We start from the raw sequence: 14,394 nt of genomic DNA on the forward strand, positions 1-14,394 counted from the left end.
TTTCCTCTTCCAAGGAAGCTAAACAGACTTACTGTGACTGCAAAGACTACATCTCCTTTTGGAGGGGTATTAAATTACATGTCATGTGGTTTCCCGTTTACTGCAGGTTTAACCCTGGCTGTGCTCTCTAGAGCCACCTTTTACCACAAGTGACCTGACAAGAATTGTGGCAATTTATTGTAAATGAAACATTTCAGTGAAGTGGTTTGCATGATAACGACCTAGAAGTGACATACTGGTCTGTGAAAGAGCATAAGGCACTTGACTCAGTGATATGTTTTTTTGTGTGAGGACACACTGAGAGAAAAAATGATCATAGAGATATGGGTTCTGTGGTTCACAGAAACCACTGAAACTTTTACACAAGTTCTGCTTGCTCAATAAGTCAGAATATCTGTTTGCAGCTTTCGTGTCTTATCACATTTCCCGTAAATTAGAAGGGATTGGGGGAAAGGCATTCAATTTCAAAGAAGCTGGTATTTCAGTCGATATTACAAAAACCACGAAGTGAAGTGGTGGTAACTTCAGGCAGACTTTGCAAACAGGTTTGCATAAAAACATCTATTGTCAATGAGATTTTTGTTTCCAGATGATTACATATGTTGGTTACAATGTTTAAGGGATCCATGGGAGACATATAGTGCATATTCTTCATTCTATTTACTCATCTGCCTACACATCTTTTAATTGTCTCATTAAACCCTGCTGCAGGTATGACACTTTAACATAATCATTTAACTCACACCTGTTAGGAGGTGGTGGGTAGGTGTATTGTTGTTGTTTGGTTTTTGTTTTCCTTTTTGGCATAGGTAGGTGAGGCGGGGCTTGATGGCATTCCGGCACACCTGCGGCGCATCGGACGTCATCAGTGAGCGCTTTTATGGAGCTGAGTCACGGACGTCTGGTGTCGGAGTATTGTCGCTGTCACAAGTGGTAACGTGTTTGTGCAAGCTGAATCTGCTGATTCCACGCTATTGAGCTGCATGTTTTTAGGATCCATCTTCTGCCTGCTTCTACTTTGTTTTAGCCTGTTCCGCTGCCTGCTCGCCTGCCTAGTTTCTTTGTGTTGGCTACTGTGGATCCCTGACGGAGAGCTACGTTACACCAGTCTGTGATCACTGCTACAGCTGTAGTTTTGTGTTTCAAGTAAGCTCTCCAACTCTCTCCGTCCACTTTAGTTTAAATCTCGGCTGTCGACGTTACTCCGTAAACTCTGTTTGTCCCTCGTTTTCAGGTAGCTCCGGTGCGTCATCTGCCCACCCACATACCTTGGCTCTGTCTCATCTCTTCGGCTTTGCTCTCCTTGCACATTTTTATTTGTCACTGTATATAGCCCCCTCCCTTGTAAATATTCCCCATCATTGTAGATAAACTTGCATCACAACTCTCTTGTGCCCGTGTGTGTTTCTGCCACTAAATCCATCCGTGCAGTTTTCCTAACAACACCTGAGTAAGTAGTTATTGTTGGCACGTGTTGGCGCGCCCACACACACTCACTCACACACACAAACACACACACACACACCTATAAGATTTTTATCATACATAGTAATATACATTTAATCACTACCCTTGTAATGATAAGGACTTACGTGTTTAAAGGTGACTCAGACAATTGCTCATTCTTGCAATCGTGCAGTAATAATTAACATATAGCTTAGACAAGGCAAGGCAAGTTTATTTGTATAGCACAATTCAACAACAAGGTGATTCAAAGTGCTTTAGAGAGACATTAGCATGCACACACACAAAAAAGCAAACAAACACTGATTCAGCAACTGTAGCAATTTGGTTCTCTTTTTCCCAGAAGTCTGAAGTTTTCCAGCAACTGCGTCAGCATCAGCATCAAGTTGACTTCAAGTTCCAGCAAAGCAAAGCCAGTTGCAATATTTAAGCTTGTTTAAAAAAAACCACAAATCCTTATAACAAAAAAAAAGGTTTGTTTCAGCCTTTTTTACACTATTGTACAGTTGAATTTAGAACAACATAAAATGCAAAACCCTGGTCTTTAAAAACAATAGATACAAAGTACTTTGAAGTGTGTTGCTACATTGCACAACAGGAAAGTACTGTTTTTAAACCACTGAACAGTCACTTTAGTGTTAAACCAATGATAAGGACCCGCATAAGATGCACTTCTACACTTTCTAAAGTTACTTAGTGCTAAAAGCCAAGAGCAACTATTTCTAATCCTTTTGTTAAGATTTGGACAATTTGAACTGAGCACCTGAGACAAAGAGATAGAAAGAGTGCGCTAATTTAGGATTATGTTGTGGTTTTGGGTGTGGTTACCCAAAGACAAGAGGCATGCCTGAGTTATGGGGGACAAATCTAAAAACTTGCTGGACTGGTTAAGTCTGACATCAAGGTGGCTGTAGCTCAGGTGGTTGAGCAGTTCACCAACTTCTGTCTGCTCCGGTCTGTATTTATGCCAAATATGCTTGGACAAGATATTAACCCCATGGTTACTAATCCAATGCATCCACTGGAGTATGAATGCATGTGAATGTTAAATAGGAAGCAATGTGAATGTGTGTGAATGGTTGTCTGAAGCACTTTGAGTGCTCAGATAAAGTAGAAAAGCGCTTTATAAGAACAGTCTGTTTACATCAGACTTGCTTAGACGTGATAACAGCTTAAATCATTCTATTCATTTATGTAGGTTTAGAAAGAAGATATTTGTTCAATACAGCATAACACAAAGATGACTCCAAACACACTTTGAAGCTTCAAAGTATACACAAACTATAAGGTGAATGATGAGTCACCCAGGCATTACATGTCTGTTTGTTTATCTGATGCCATGACAACAGTTTATGACAGTTTAGCAACATGAGATTATTTTCTGTTTCTTTTTATCTAAATCAATTTATTGTTCACAGCTGTTGTTCTCATTTATGTCACTTTTGATGTGTAGCTTGACACCCTACAGAAACCATTTTGACATTCCAATTTGACTGAGAGGCCACTGATGTTACTGATATGTCAGTATTTCATTTGAGTCTCCAAACTAAGCTTTACAATTCCCATTGAAAACAAAACCACCACATCATGAGTCATCACCCCCTCAGTTCAATTCAATTCAATTTTTATAGCACCAAATCACAACAACAGTCACCTCAAGGCGGTTTATATTATAAGATAGACCCTATAATAATAGATACAGAGAAAAACCCAACAATCAAATGACCCCCTATGAGCAAGCACTTTGGCGACAGTGGGAAGGAAAAACTCCCTTTTAACAGGAAGAAACCTCCAGCAGAACCAGCATCAGGGAGGGCCGGGGCCATCTGCTGCGACCAGTTGGGGTGAGAGAAGGAAAACAGGATGGAAGACATGCTGTGGAAGAGAGAAAGAGATTAATAACAAGTACGATTCAATGCAGAGAGGTCTATTAACATACAGTGAGTGAGAAAGGTGACTGAAAAGGAAAAACTCAATGCATCATGGGAATCCCCGGCAGCCTACGCCTATTGCAGCATAACTAAGGGAGGATTCAGGGTAACCTGGTCCAGTCCTAACTATATGCTTTAGCAAAAAGTAATGTTTTAAGCCTAATCTTGAAAGTAGAGATAGTGTCTGTTTCCCGAATCCAAACTGGAAGCTGGAACTGCAGAAGAGGGGCCTGAAAACTGAAGGCTCTCCCTCCCATTCTACTTTTAAATACTCTAGGAACAACAAGTAGGCCTGCAGGGCGAGAGTGAAGTGCTCTAATAGGGTGATATGATACTACAAGGTCATTAAGATAAGATGGGGCCTGATTATTTAAGACCTTTGAATTTTCAGAATCAGAATCAGAATCAGAATACTTTATTGATCCCTGGGGGAAATTATTTTTTGTTACAGTGCTCCATTTTAAACCAACATTAAGACAAGACAGACAATACGCTAACTAAGAATAGTACAATATATACATATATATACATACATACATACATAAGTCACTTATAAATAAATATTTGGAAAAGAAACATGTGTTTGAATTCAATTCTGGATTTGACAGGGAGACAATGGAAGGAAGCCAATACTGGAGAAATCTGCTCTCTCTTTCTAGTCCCTGTCAGTACTCTTGCTGCAGCATTTTGGATTAGCTGAAGGCTTTTCAGCAAGTTTTAGGACTTCCTGATAATAATGAATTACAGTAGTCCAACCTGGAAGTAATAAATGTACGAACTAGTTTGTCAGCGTCACTCTGAGACAGGATATTTCTAATTTTAGAGATGTTGCGCAAATGGAAGAAAGCAGTCCTACATATTTCTCAAAAACATAACATTCAGCCCATTTTCAATTAATGTTCCATTTCAGAAAATGTTTCAGATATTTCAGAAAATATTGTGTTTCTTACACAGGTCAACTAATAAACACATATTTAAACACATATATTCTTTAATTTTCTTTTTTAAAAAGAAAAAAATACACTATGGTTGTGGCTGTTTTGTGAAAGGCTGTACTACAGTACATGTCAATGCAGTATGTGAGAGGGAGCAGGAGTTATCTCTCTAAAGTAAATCATTGCTGGCTGTGATTTGCTAACATCAAATTCAGTTTAGGTTTATCTTGCTAATAAACCTAATAGATCCCCTTTTTCTGTCTTAATTCTTCATGGCATAGATTCAACAAGGTCCTGGAAGCTTCTCTTATATTTTTATATAACAGTATCAATTCCCAAGGCAAAAGGATTCAAAAGAAGCAAACTTCCAGTTTGCAAACACATAATCAAAAAAAAAAGGTGTTTACTTCACACCCTTATACAACCTCCTTCTATTTTTAAGACAATCAAAATGGAATTTACCTAAAGGTCATATGAACCATTCATGCAGTTTGTTTACGCAACTTCGCTTCTTGTCTGATGTCATGGCAACACTTTTAAAAAAAATGCTAGTGACATAAAGTCAGTAACTGTAAGTGGAGCATTTAGAAGAAGTGATTGGAATATATTTTCTCTCCCGTTCAGGGTGTGGAGTCCTGCATGGACCCAAGGGGAGACACACCCTTGAAGACAACACAACAAAGGAGGCAATAAGGAAGAAAGGAAGAAAAAGACTCAAGGAACTAAACTGCACTAGAGATGTACCCAACATAAGTGAATCTGAAAAACCTTCCTACAGTTTAGTGTCAATTTAAACAGCCGCTCAAGTTGTTTTCCTTATTAAAATTATGGTTGTCTTTTGGAGAAATGTACAGTATGTGAAAGGAAGTTGCAGCCATTATTATTTAAGAATGTCTTTGACTGTTTTTGTGAGTAACATCTTTTTACCCTCATGAGTCATGGCTTCTTTCTTTCTGCTCATGCGTAACATTTTTTGTCACATGTACAGTATGCTTTAACTAATGACTGGGCTTTTCAATAAAGAGTTGTGAACCAGTAAAGGACCAAAGAGTTTATAGTAACTTAAATCAGGCTCAATATCATGTTATAACTCTTAGTTTGTTTATATATCTTGTTGAAATCTAAGATCAGTGTAAGTGTGGCTTAGTCCTGTTTTAATTCAGTTTTATCTGCATAATCCCAATTCAAAACCCAGCAATGTCATAGAGAATCCCCTACAGGAAAGCATTTGACAACAGTGGGAAATCTGCAGTGACTGGCCCTCAGGGCCTAAATGGAAAGAAAAAAACAAATGAGCAAACAGAAACAAGAACACAATGTGAAGTGTGAGAAAGCATAAGGTATGATAAGCAGAAGTGAAAGAAGAAAAAAATGGCAGAGAAGTGATGACAGCGCAGGTCTTAAGCACAGCCTCGCTGATTGCCGTCAATGGATATCAAGTGAGCAGCACAGGTGAAGAATCAAGGCTCTGCCCACAAGGCAGACACAGGAGAGCACAGGAGGGCAGTGGAAAAACACCAGGTGCTCACCTGGATCATGACACCATTACAATACAATTTAACTAAAACCTCTAAGATACCTCATAAAAATGGGAAGTGAAACAGACACAATGTCTTTGTGTCGTCTCCCTGACGATCCTGTTCCCTGGAACTCAGAGAGCTTTTCCCAGGAAAAGCACTTTTGTGATTTGTTCACTTAGAAAGGATTAATTGCTTCCCTTTGTCAAAAAAAATGGTAATATCATGCAGCGGCGCAGCTCTCCACTGGTAAGGGTAATCTGGCTCCCTTGTTGAGCTCCAGCCAAACTTTCATGTCATAAATTCACTACAGTTGTAAGCTGCTGCTGCTGCATGTCATCTTACTAAACATCTTAGCAACTTTAAAGTTAACTGCAATGTTTTCATTCTGAATAGGTTGAAAAAAAAAAGAATGACCATTTTGATGAAAGTTGGGTGTAGTTATTTTTCCTCTGTCATGCCTGTTTCATTCATTTTGGAAGCACTGTCCCTGCATAGCTACCTTTTTAGTGTCCCCACCAGTGCAGACCAGGTCTCACAGCAGCCCGAGCTCAAGCAACATACAAAAGGGATGATTTTGGGGTCAGCTCATGCAGCAAGACTTGAAGTTTGAAGTCTAATTTAAAAATGAATCTGGAGCCATGCTCCCTTTAGGTATAATAAAATGTCCAAAAATGGAGTACACCAAAAAGTGACCCGTGTCTGAAACCTGTCACTTTAACAGACTGATTATTCTAATCCTTTTGCAAACCCACTGACTTCAAAGGGCTTGTCTAAGACTCTCAGAGGTATTGATTGTTATGCTGCCAGTCCTTACTTTTACTTCCGAACTACACATAAACTCAACCTGAGCTAAATGCTGAGTCACCAGGCTTTTTCCAGGGAAGTCAACTGTCATGTATTTTTTGTGAAGTCAGGAGCATAAGTCATTTTAATGTGACACATTTAATGCAGTTGTTTTGAGCAATTTTGCAAAACTTCCTTTTCAGCTTATTTGTTTTGACGTTCGAGGACGTGGCAGCTGTCCGTAACATGCTGCTGACAAGGTAATTTAGTGTTATTGGAGCATTTTGGAGAACTGATGTGAACATGAAGAGGAAGAGTACAGTGGCATGACCATATGACACCATACCCTCACTGAAAATTAGACTGAGGTCATTTATAACATAGAAATGGATCTGAAATTGCAGCGCTTCCATTTGAAAAGTTGCCAAAAAATGAACTGATCTCAAATAATCACTCAGTGAGTTCATGTATTTTTATTCAGCAGTGTTTATCATTTCCTGAAGCTGCCATGTGATAATGTGTGATGTGTCTTTGAGAATGCCTCTTAAACTAGACTCTCATGGGGCTGTCTGCCTTCACATGCATATGAACTTGAACGTCCCCTAATGTTGTTTTGTTTTTTTGTTTCTGCTTGTTTACTATACAGATTCTAGGTATGAGCAACCATCTCAGCTGTAGGCAAAAGATGACAACCAAAATAATTGTAAAATATATTTTATTAGTACAATCATAAAAGAATGAAGGACAAAACAGTCCAGTGTACCACTTGCAACATGGATAAAACATACATTCCAAGGCCAGAGCCAGTTATGCCACAAGTCAGGTACTCTTTACATGTTGATTGCTTTAACTGGGATCAGCAGTTGTCCTCCAACACCCACCACCCTGTGAGCAGAAGGCCGATAATCATTCTGGCCTCGGCAACCCAACTCTGCCTTTAGGCTGCACCATATAGTAGGCCCTTGTCAAAAACAGGGTCTTGCAGGTTTTATGGAAAATGCCATTTTTGTTCATGGTTGGTCTAATAGCCCCGTGTTGGTGTTCTTCCTGCATCATCATAATGACACTTATGTCTAAGTTCAATAAGCACGGTCAGTAATCTCTCATATGCCTACTTTCCTGGGTGTTCTGTTTTTCTGTATAAAACATAATGTTCAATACTGATATTATTACTCTAGTCAACCTCAACCTCTGCTTCAGATGGTTTCAATCTGTGCTCTCTGTCATTCTCCCTTTCAGACTCTTTTTCGTGCAACCCGCTGATAGGTTCATAGCATAAACCTATTCGCTGGAACGTTCAAGACAATTTACTACACAGCAAAAAGTAAGACACTAGTAGGCAAAGTTCTTTGTGTTACTCATGCATGAGGGAGACCTGCCTGGAGCCAAGTGTCGTTCCACCCACTTGACCTCCGTCAGACTCTCAGCCAGGTTCCCCATAGCACTCGTTTTATTGTGGTTACATGAATATGCATAGGTTCATTAACATATGATGTTTCATACACACACAAAGAGTACCTTGCCTGTGCGTTGTGCAAGTATGTGTGGGGTCAGAGTGTGACCCCATGAAGGCTCCCCAAAGCTGGTGCCAGGAGTCTAGCGGTCCCTCTAAACAAAAGGCTCTTACACTCAAACAGATATACGTGTGTTTGCTATACCATATATCAGCAAGAGAAGATACGACCTCTCCTAGGAGGTGTGTGATCTATGCCAGAACACTCTGTAGAGGAGTGAAAGCACCCCCCTCTTCATGCTACACAGAATTGTTACAGACCTCCTAGGATGAGACATTCTTTCAATCTACAAATGATTATATACTTCTAAGCATAAATGACAATGAACAATACAAATCTAACACCCACCCTCGTCATTTCCACCTCAGCTGAGCTGAGCTGATGCAAGCCCCAGTCTTCCTCTTAACCACCACCAGCGTCTGGACTCCGGGGGGTCCTGACCTAAATCCTATCCCGCTGGGATTCTGTTCTGCCCTGATGGATCATCTAATCGCCAAAAACATTAATTTCTATATCTTAATCAATCGTCTTCAGTTCTTCCAAGTGAACCCTATACTGTGGGAACTGACCAATCAATTTGTGATCTCCTAGCTTTGAAATGTTGAGGGGAAACAAACAAAAAAAAAAATTCCTTTTTTTTTAATATAAAACTCTCTTCTGGAACAAATGATGTATGAACAACAGCAAGACAGGGATTTCAGATCGTGCTGCCATGTGGGTTAAAGCTGGTAAACTGGAGGAACCATCTTCTAGCTGGTTGCAGACAAACACTGAAGTTGTAAAACCATGATAAAGACCGTGATAAATGTATTCCAGCAGTGAGAAGGTGTACCTGCAAAAGCAAAGAAAATGAGTTTGTTATTAATTTTATGTTAATTTAACATAAATTTGACAGTTAATTGCTTTCCCTAAGATCCAAGATGTGCAATTCATGCATCATTTAAATCTAAAGTAAATCGTGTTTTTCACTCAAATTAGCCTTGTAACATTTTAGGAAATACACATATTCACTATTGTGAACTGATTGATACCTCCTAGCCAAACTTTTCATCTACCTCTAAACAAAAAGGGTAATTTTATGTATTTGATATCTTAAGATGGTGAAGATTTCCCTCAAGGTGCTGCATGTTCTTAACACACAGTTTTCTACCATCCTTCATCTTTATAAGATCATACACCTAAACTAAAATGTCAGATTTCTTTCTGTTTAAATGTCAGACACCTTCAACCTGTTGTGACATGCTGTCACCTGAATCCACCCATCTGCTTCTTGTTTCACTGACACTCATTTTACCACTGACACACGTCACACGTTAAGAGTAGTGGCAATAAACAATATCCAGGAGGCAGGTTTACTAAAAGTGAAATCATACACTGTTAATTTACACCTTTATGTTTATTTACACATGAATAGCTGAGCTGATCTGGCAGAGAGTCCCAGATGTTGATACTATAAACTGCACTGTAACTAGAGACAAGAGTTTATGCTAACAAAGACAGGATGTAGAACACATAATGCTGAGCTGAAATTAGTCACCTTGGTGAGTATGTTTTAACCTTTTAAACAGATAGTTATGAATGAAAAGAGAGCCAGAGACTCATGGGGACACTGTGCATAACCATACAATAACAGGGACTCTGAATGTGCAGGAAGGTGTGAAATTTCATTAAAAGCAGTTTTTATCTCATATGGGTCTGAACATGAGTGTGAAAAGCTGTCAGCCAACTTCTGACCCTGAATTGAATAAGTGGAAGAGGATGGATGGATCTCTTGTAAACTTTTCACACCTGTTTAAAGATACAACTCGAAACCTAACTGCAATCTAATTTCATACAAGTAGTGGTTTTACCTTCACTTTTCTGAGGGTTAGTAGTTCCACTGCAGCCTGCTGTAAACACAAGATATTCTTGCGTTAGAAAACATTTTATATCAATGGTAATAAACATTTATATGTCTAGAAAATCAGGTAGAGAGATACTCACTGAAACAACTGGTTGTGTGTTGTATCCCCTAAGCAGAAAAACAGAAAGAGAAATTGAGTAAGCTTTTAGTTGTCTAGAATTAAATAAAATTAGATTCATAAATTAAATTCATAGCTTTTAGTTTCAGAAATTGTATTAAAATGCCACGTCTGCATTAAATTCTTCCATGTGTTTCTCAGCATGCAGTACAAATGCTGAAAGTGTAACACCTCAGAGACGCAGTCACGGCTGTAGTTGACCTGCTTCAAACATGCACGGGTGAGAAGAGTCCTGATACTGCTGTTCGTCACCAGGCCAGTCACCGTCTCGTTATTATTCACCAGCACATGACCCTGAAAGCAACATATGACAAAATCACAACACTGATTAAATATTAATAATAACATTAGTTGCTTCTTTTCTTTTCCTATTGTGTCTGTAATGACCAACACCTGCATGTTTTATGTTATGGCTTTTTAACAGAGGTAGAATCCCAGTAGCACAAGTGAAAGTGGTAAAGAAACTCTGGCATGTTGAACCTACAGTACTATTCATCCAGGAGTAGATACATCTGGTTGCCTGGAAATCTGGAACAGTGTAAAGGGTCCCATAAGCATCTTCAGTAACACTGCAACTGATGTCCCATCCACAGCAAAGCACCACCAATGCAGCTGCTAAGAAAAGACAAGCAGATGGGAACACTCATCACTGCAATGTTATACCTTGAAAAAACACAACTGTGTGCATGCCTCCACACCCACACACCTGTGTGACAGAACAATGTTACCTACAGCTGATCATCACAGTTCTTGGACAAGAATGATGGAGAAGCCCAAAGGGCCCACCAAACTTAAAAAAATCATCTGCTGGGAATAATTTATCAAAAATACACATCAGGGAAAATTTTTATAGCATTTCATGAGCTAGGCAGACATCATTTCGATTTGACAGCATTTCTAGAATATAATGGCAGATGGCATAAAGATTAACTGAGGCTTTTGGGAAAGTGTACGAGGCGTTGTCCCGATCCTGAAATTCAAATAAATTATCTCCAATTTAGTTAAATAAAATATATTTCTTAATCTTCTTAATTTTTCTTGATTCACTAATGGTCAAAAAACTTTTTTATATTCCTGTGAGTTAAAATTGTTTAGTCTGTTGTTAATTTTCTTGCTGGGGGTGGATGGGTGGAGAACACTTGGACTAAGACTAAGAAACTCAGTTACATAACTTTGGATAGCATCATATCTGTAAGGTGGTGCTTGGGGAAGTGATGGCTCGTTTCTGTGCAGGGGTGGTCTTTTATCCAGCTATGTGTTGAACACATGTGTCGGACTCCAGGCCTCGAGGCCTGGAGTCCGACACCCCTGAGCTAGGACAAAAGCTCTTATTCCAGGTAACAGCACAGACTGGCATCATGTCCTTCGCCAGCCACTGAAACTTCAGGTCACTGAAACTTCACCCACTGAAACTTCAAGTCAGTTCCTGTTCAACCTTTGTCCACAGTACTTAACAATAACAAACATCAGATAAGCACATCACACATTTCTGCAGTTTACCATCCATCCTCTGGAGCAGGGGTAGGCAACTCCAGGCCTAGAGTGCCGGTGTCCTGGAGGTTTTAGATGTGTCCATGATCCATCACAGCTGATTTAAAGTGCTAAATGACTCCTCAGCATTTCTTGAAGTTCTCCAGAGGTCTGGTAATGAACTAATCATTTGATTCAGGTGTGTTAACCCAGGGTGGGATCTAAAACCTGCAGGACACCGGCACTCGAGGCCTGGAGTTGCCTACCCCTGCTCTGGAACCTATCCCAGCTGGGGCAGACACAGCCTGAACACATCATTAGCAGGTCCCAGGACTAACACAGAAAACCACTGTGTGACTCGTCATTGTGACAAAACGTTTCTCCCACTGACACTGCTTTTGGGATTAATTAATTAATTTGGGATTCCTGCCCTCTGGGAGGCGCCACAGGAGCCTCCGGACTAAGACCACCAGGTACCGGAACAGCTTCTTCCCCACAGCTGTCAGACTCCTGAACTCTGCCTCCTGACATCTGACCCACGTTAAACTCATGGACTGAACATACACACACCCACAATGGACAACTGTACCCTCAAACACAATAATAACATGGACTGAACCACCACTCACAACCACCAGCACTTTATATAGCCTCTGTAGAAATTATCCACACCCTCACTTATCTTAACTGCACTACTGTATAGCTCTGTGTAAATAACCATTCTGTACATTCGATAATCTTTAATCCTACAACTGTTTACAACTTGCATAGTTCCCATCAGGGCCGGCCAGTGGCATAGGCCGTATAGGCAAATGCTAAGGGCGCCGTCCATCAGGGGGTGCCAGTGCCACAAATGTTGAAAAAAAAAAAAAAAAAGAAGAAGAAGTTGGTACTATTATTTCTAAATACAAAAAATAATCCCACGTTAATTAAAATGCAAAGTAAAGCTTATTTAATAGAAATATTATTTGTTACAACATTACACTACACTGCTGATGTAGGGGGGCGCCACCTAAAATCTTGCCTAGGGCGCCAGATTGGTTAGAGCCGTTTCTGGTTCCCATTTCTATATAGCTGTATATCTCAGATTCTGTAAAGTTATTTATTTCATATTCTGTATAGTTTTTCATATTTATATCCTGTTCATAGCCTGTACATAGCTTGTACTCACTACAGCCTGTACATACTTATAGTTATAGAATATTCACAACATACTTCATACCGTGTACATTATAACATACCATAATAGACCCATTTCTGTAATATACTCGAATATCTATATTATTGCTAATATATATTGTAATATATCTATATCACTAAAGCACTTCTGGATGGATGCAAACTGCATTTCGTTGCCCTGTACCTGTGCATGTGCAATGACAATAAAGTTGAATTCTATTCTATTCTATTCTATTCTAATGCAATTTTATTTATATAGCACCAAAAATGGCAACAACAGTCGCTTTATATTGTACCTTAGAGAGTCTCTAATAACACAGAAAAACATGCGGACTCCACAAAGAAAGGTCCCGGCCAGATGGAGGATTCGAACCCTGGACCGTTTCGCTGTTAGGCAATATATTAATCTACTTACCAGTGACAAGCAGATAAACTTCGCTGTGCCTCATTCTTGCGGTGATACTCGCAAGTCCTTTCCCCAAATCCGATTTAATATGCTGGTTTAGCCTCTAATGTATCCAAGTGCTCTGCCCGCTCAGTGAAGAAGTGCTTCTCCTTCTCCTGTGAAAATGAAAGCGCAACTCCTCGTGGTGGGAGAGGGGGTGGTGGACCAGGTCGGCTAGATAGAACTCACTTTGACGCGAATTACTGAGTATGCATGCACGTTTTGGGTTTTTTTTAAACGTCAAAGGATATGCCATCTAATACAGACACAAATGAAACTGATAAACACTTTTTGTTTTGTTTTTTACTTTTTTCCACTTTGCGGGGAGTAAGTGCACCCTCCCTGCGAGGTGCGCCTGCTGCTTGCCGCACAGGGAGGAGAGATTCTCTGGCTGGCTCTAACGGCATCTAATAACCAGCTCGCAAAATAAAGCAAAATAAAAATAAACCAAACACAAAAACACAAGACCTTGTGATACAGACTTATAATGTGCACCGACCTGTTTTCTAAATTCTATAACACACATATACACAAAAAGTGAGCCAGAGAGCCCTCTGTGCGCCTGCTTGCTGCTGAGCTGCTGTGCTGTCCTGAAGTCTCACACACAACCGAAAGGAGAGGAGAGCGAGCTGCTTCAAAACAGAGCACATTTCATTCACAATGTTATCAATCCAAGCCCATTAAGTTAATTATTTTTTCCTGGGTTGTGTGAAATATTAGGGGGAAACAATCCTATACAAACTGAATCTGTGCACTAAGGTGTAGGACTAATAGGTTATGTTGTGATGATTCTCTGGTTGGCGGATGGATGCTGATATTGAGTGCAAAATTAACACCAATGGAAGATGGACAAGAAAAGTTCAAATCCATCAGGTGCTCAGTTTAGAAAAAAGAGAAAAGAGGAGGAGAAACGAGCAAAAGATACAAGTAAGCAGATGTGACATTGGATAATGGCAGCTATTATGACATGTATCCTGAAACAAGATAACATTAGGATAGTGAAAACTTCTGTTTACGTTCGTTAGCCACTTGGCTATGAACGTAAACAGTAGACAGACAGTAGACACTGATGTGGCTTATTGAATCTTTTGGCCTGTGTTCAGCACAATATTAACTGGCCATTAAGTGGAAG

At 39.8% G+C, this 14,394-nt stretch overlaps 1 protein-coding gene and 1 long non-coding RNA gene across 2 annotated transcripts; one reads left to right on the top strand and one right to left on the bottom strand.

Moving 5' to 3' along the window:
• The first annotated feature begins 761 nt into the window (after positions 1-761).
• Positions 762-5,314, top strand: LOC143421770 (uncharacterized). The gene is made up of 3 exons (XR_013101335.1): positions 762-1,146; positions 1,235-1,450; positions 4,955-5,314. It is a non-coding gene; the product is annotated as an uncharacterized LOC143421770 (long non-coding RNA).
• A 2,148-nt stretch (positions 5,315-7,462) lies between these two features.
• LOC143421685 (uncharacterized) lies at positions 7,463-13,659 on the bottom strand. The gene is made up of 6 exons (XM_076891331.1): positions 13,233-13,659; positions 10,653-10,783; positions 10,340-10,462; positions 10,131-10,158; positions 9,998-10,036; positions 7,463-8,979 (listed from the first exon to the last, which is right to left on the bottom strand). The coding sequence occupies exons 1-6, from the start codon at positions 13,264-13,266 to the stop codon at positions 8,897-8,899; spliced, it is 438 nt and encodes a 145-aa protein (XP_076747446.1). The 5' UTR covers positions 13,267-13,659; the 3' UTR covers positions 7,463-8,896.
• Between the last annotated feature and the right edge of the window lie 735 nt (positions 13,660-14,394).

This window comes from Maylandia zebra, linkage group LG13 (assembly GCF_041146795.1).
Source record: "Maylandia zebra isolate NMK-2024a linkage group LG13, Mzebra_GT3a, whole genome shotgun sequence".
Classification (NCBI taxonomy): domain Eukaryota; kingdom Metazoa; phylum Chordata; class Actinopteri; order Cichliformes; family Cichlidae; genus Maylandia; species Maylandia zebra.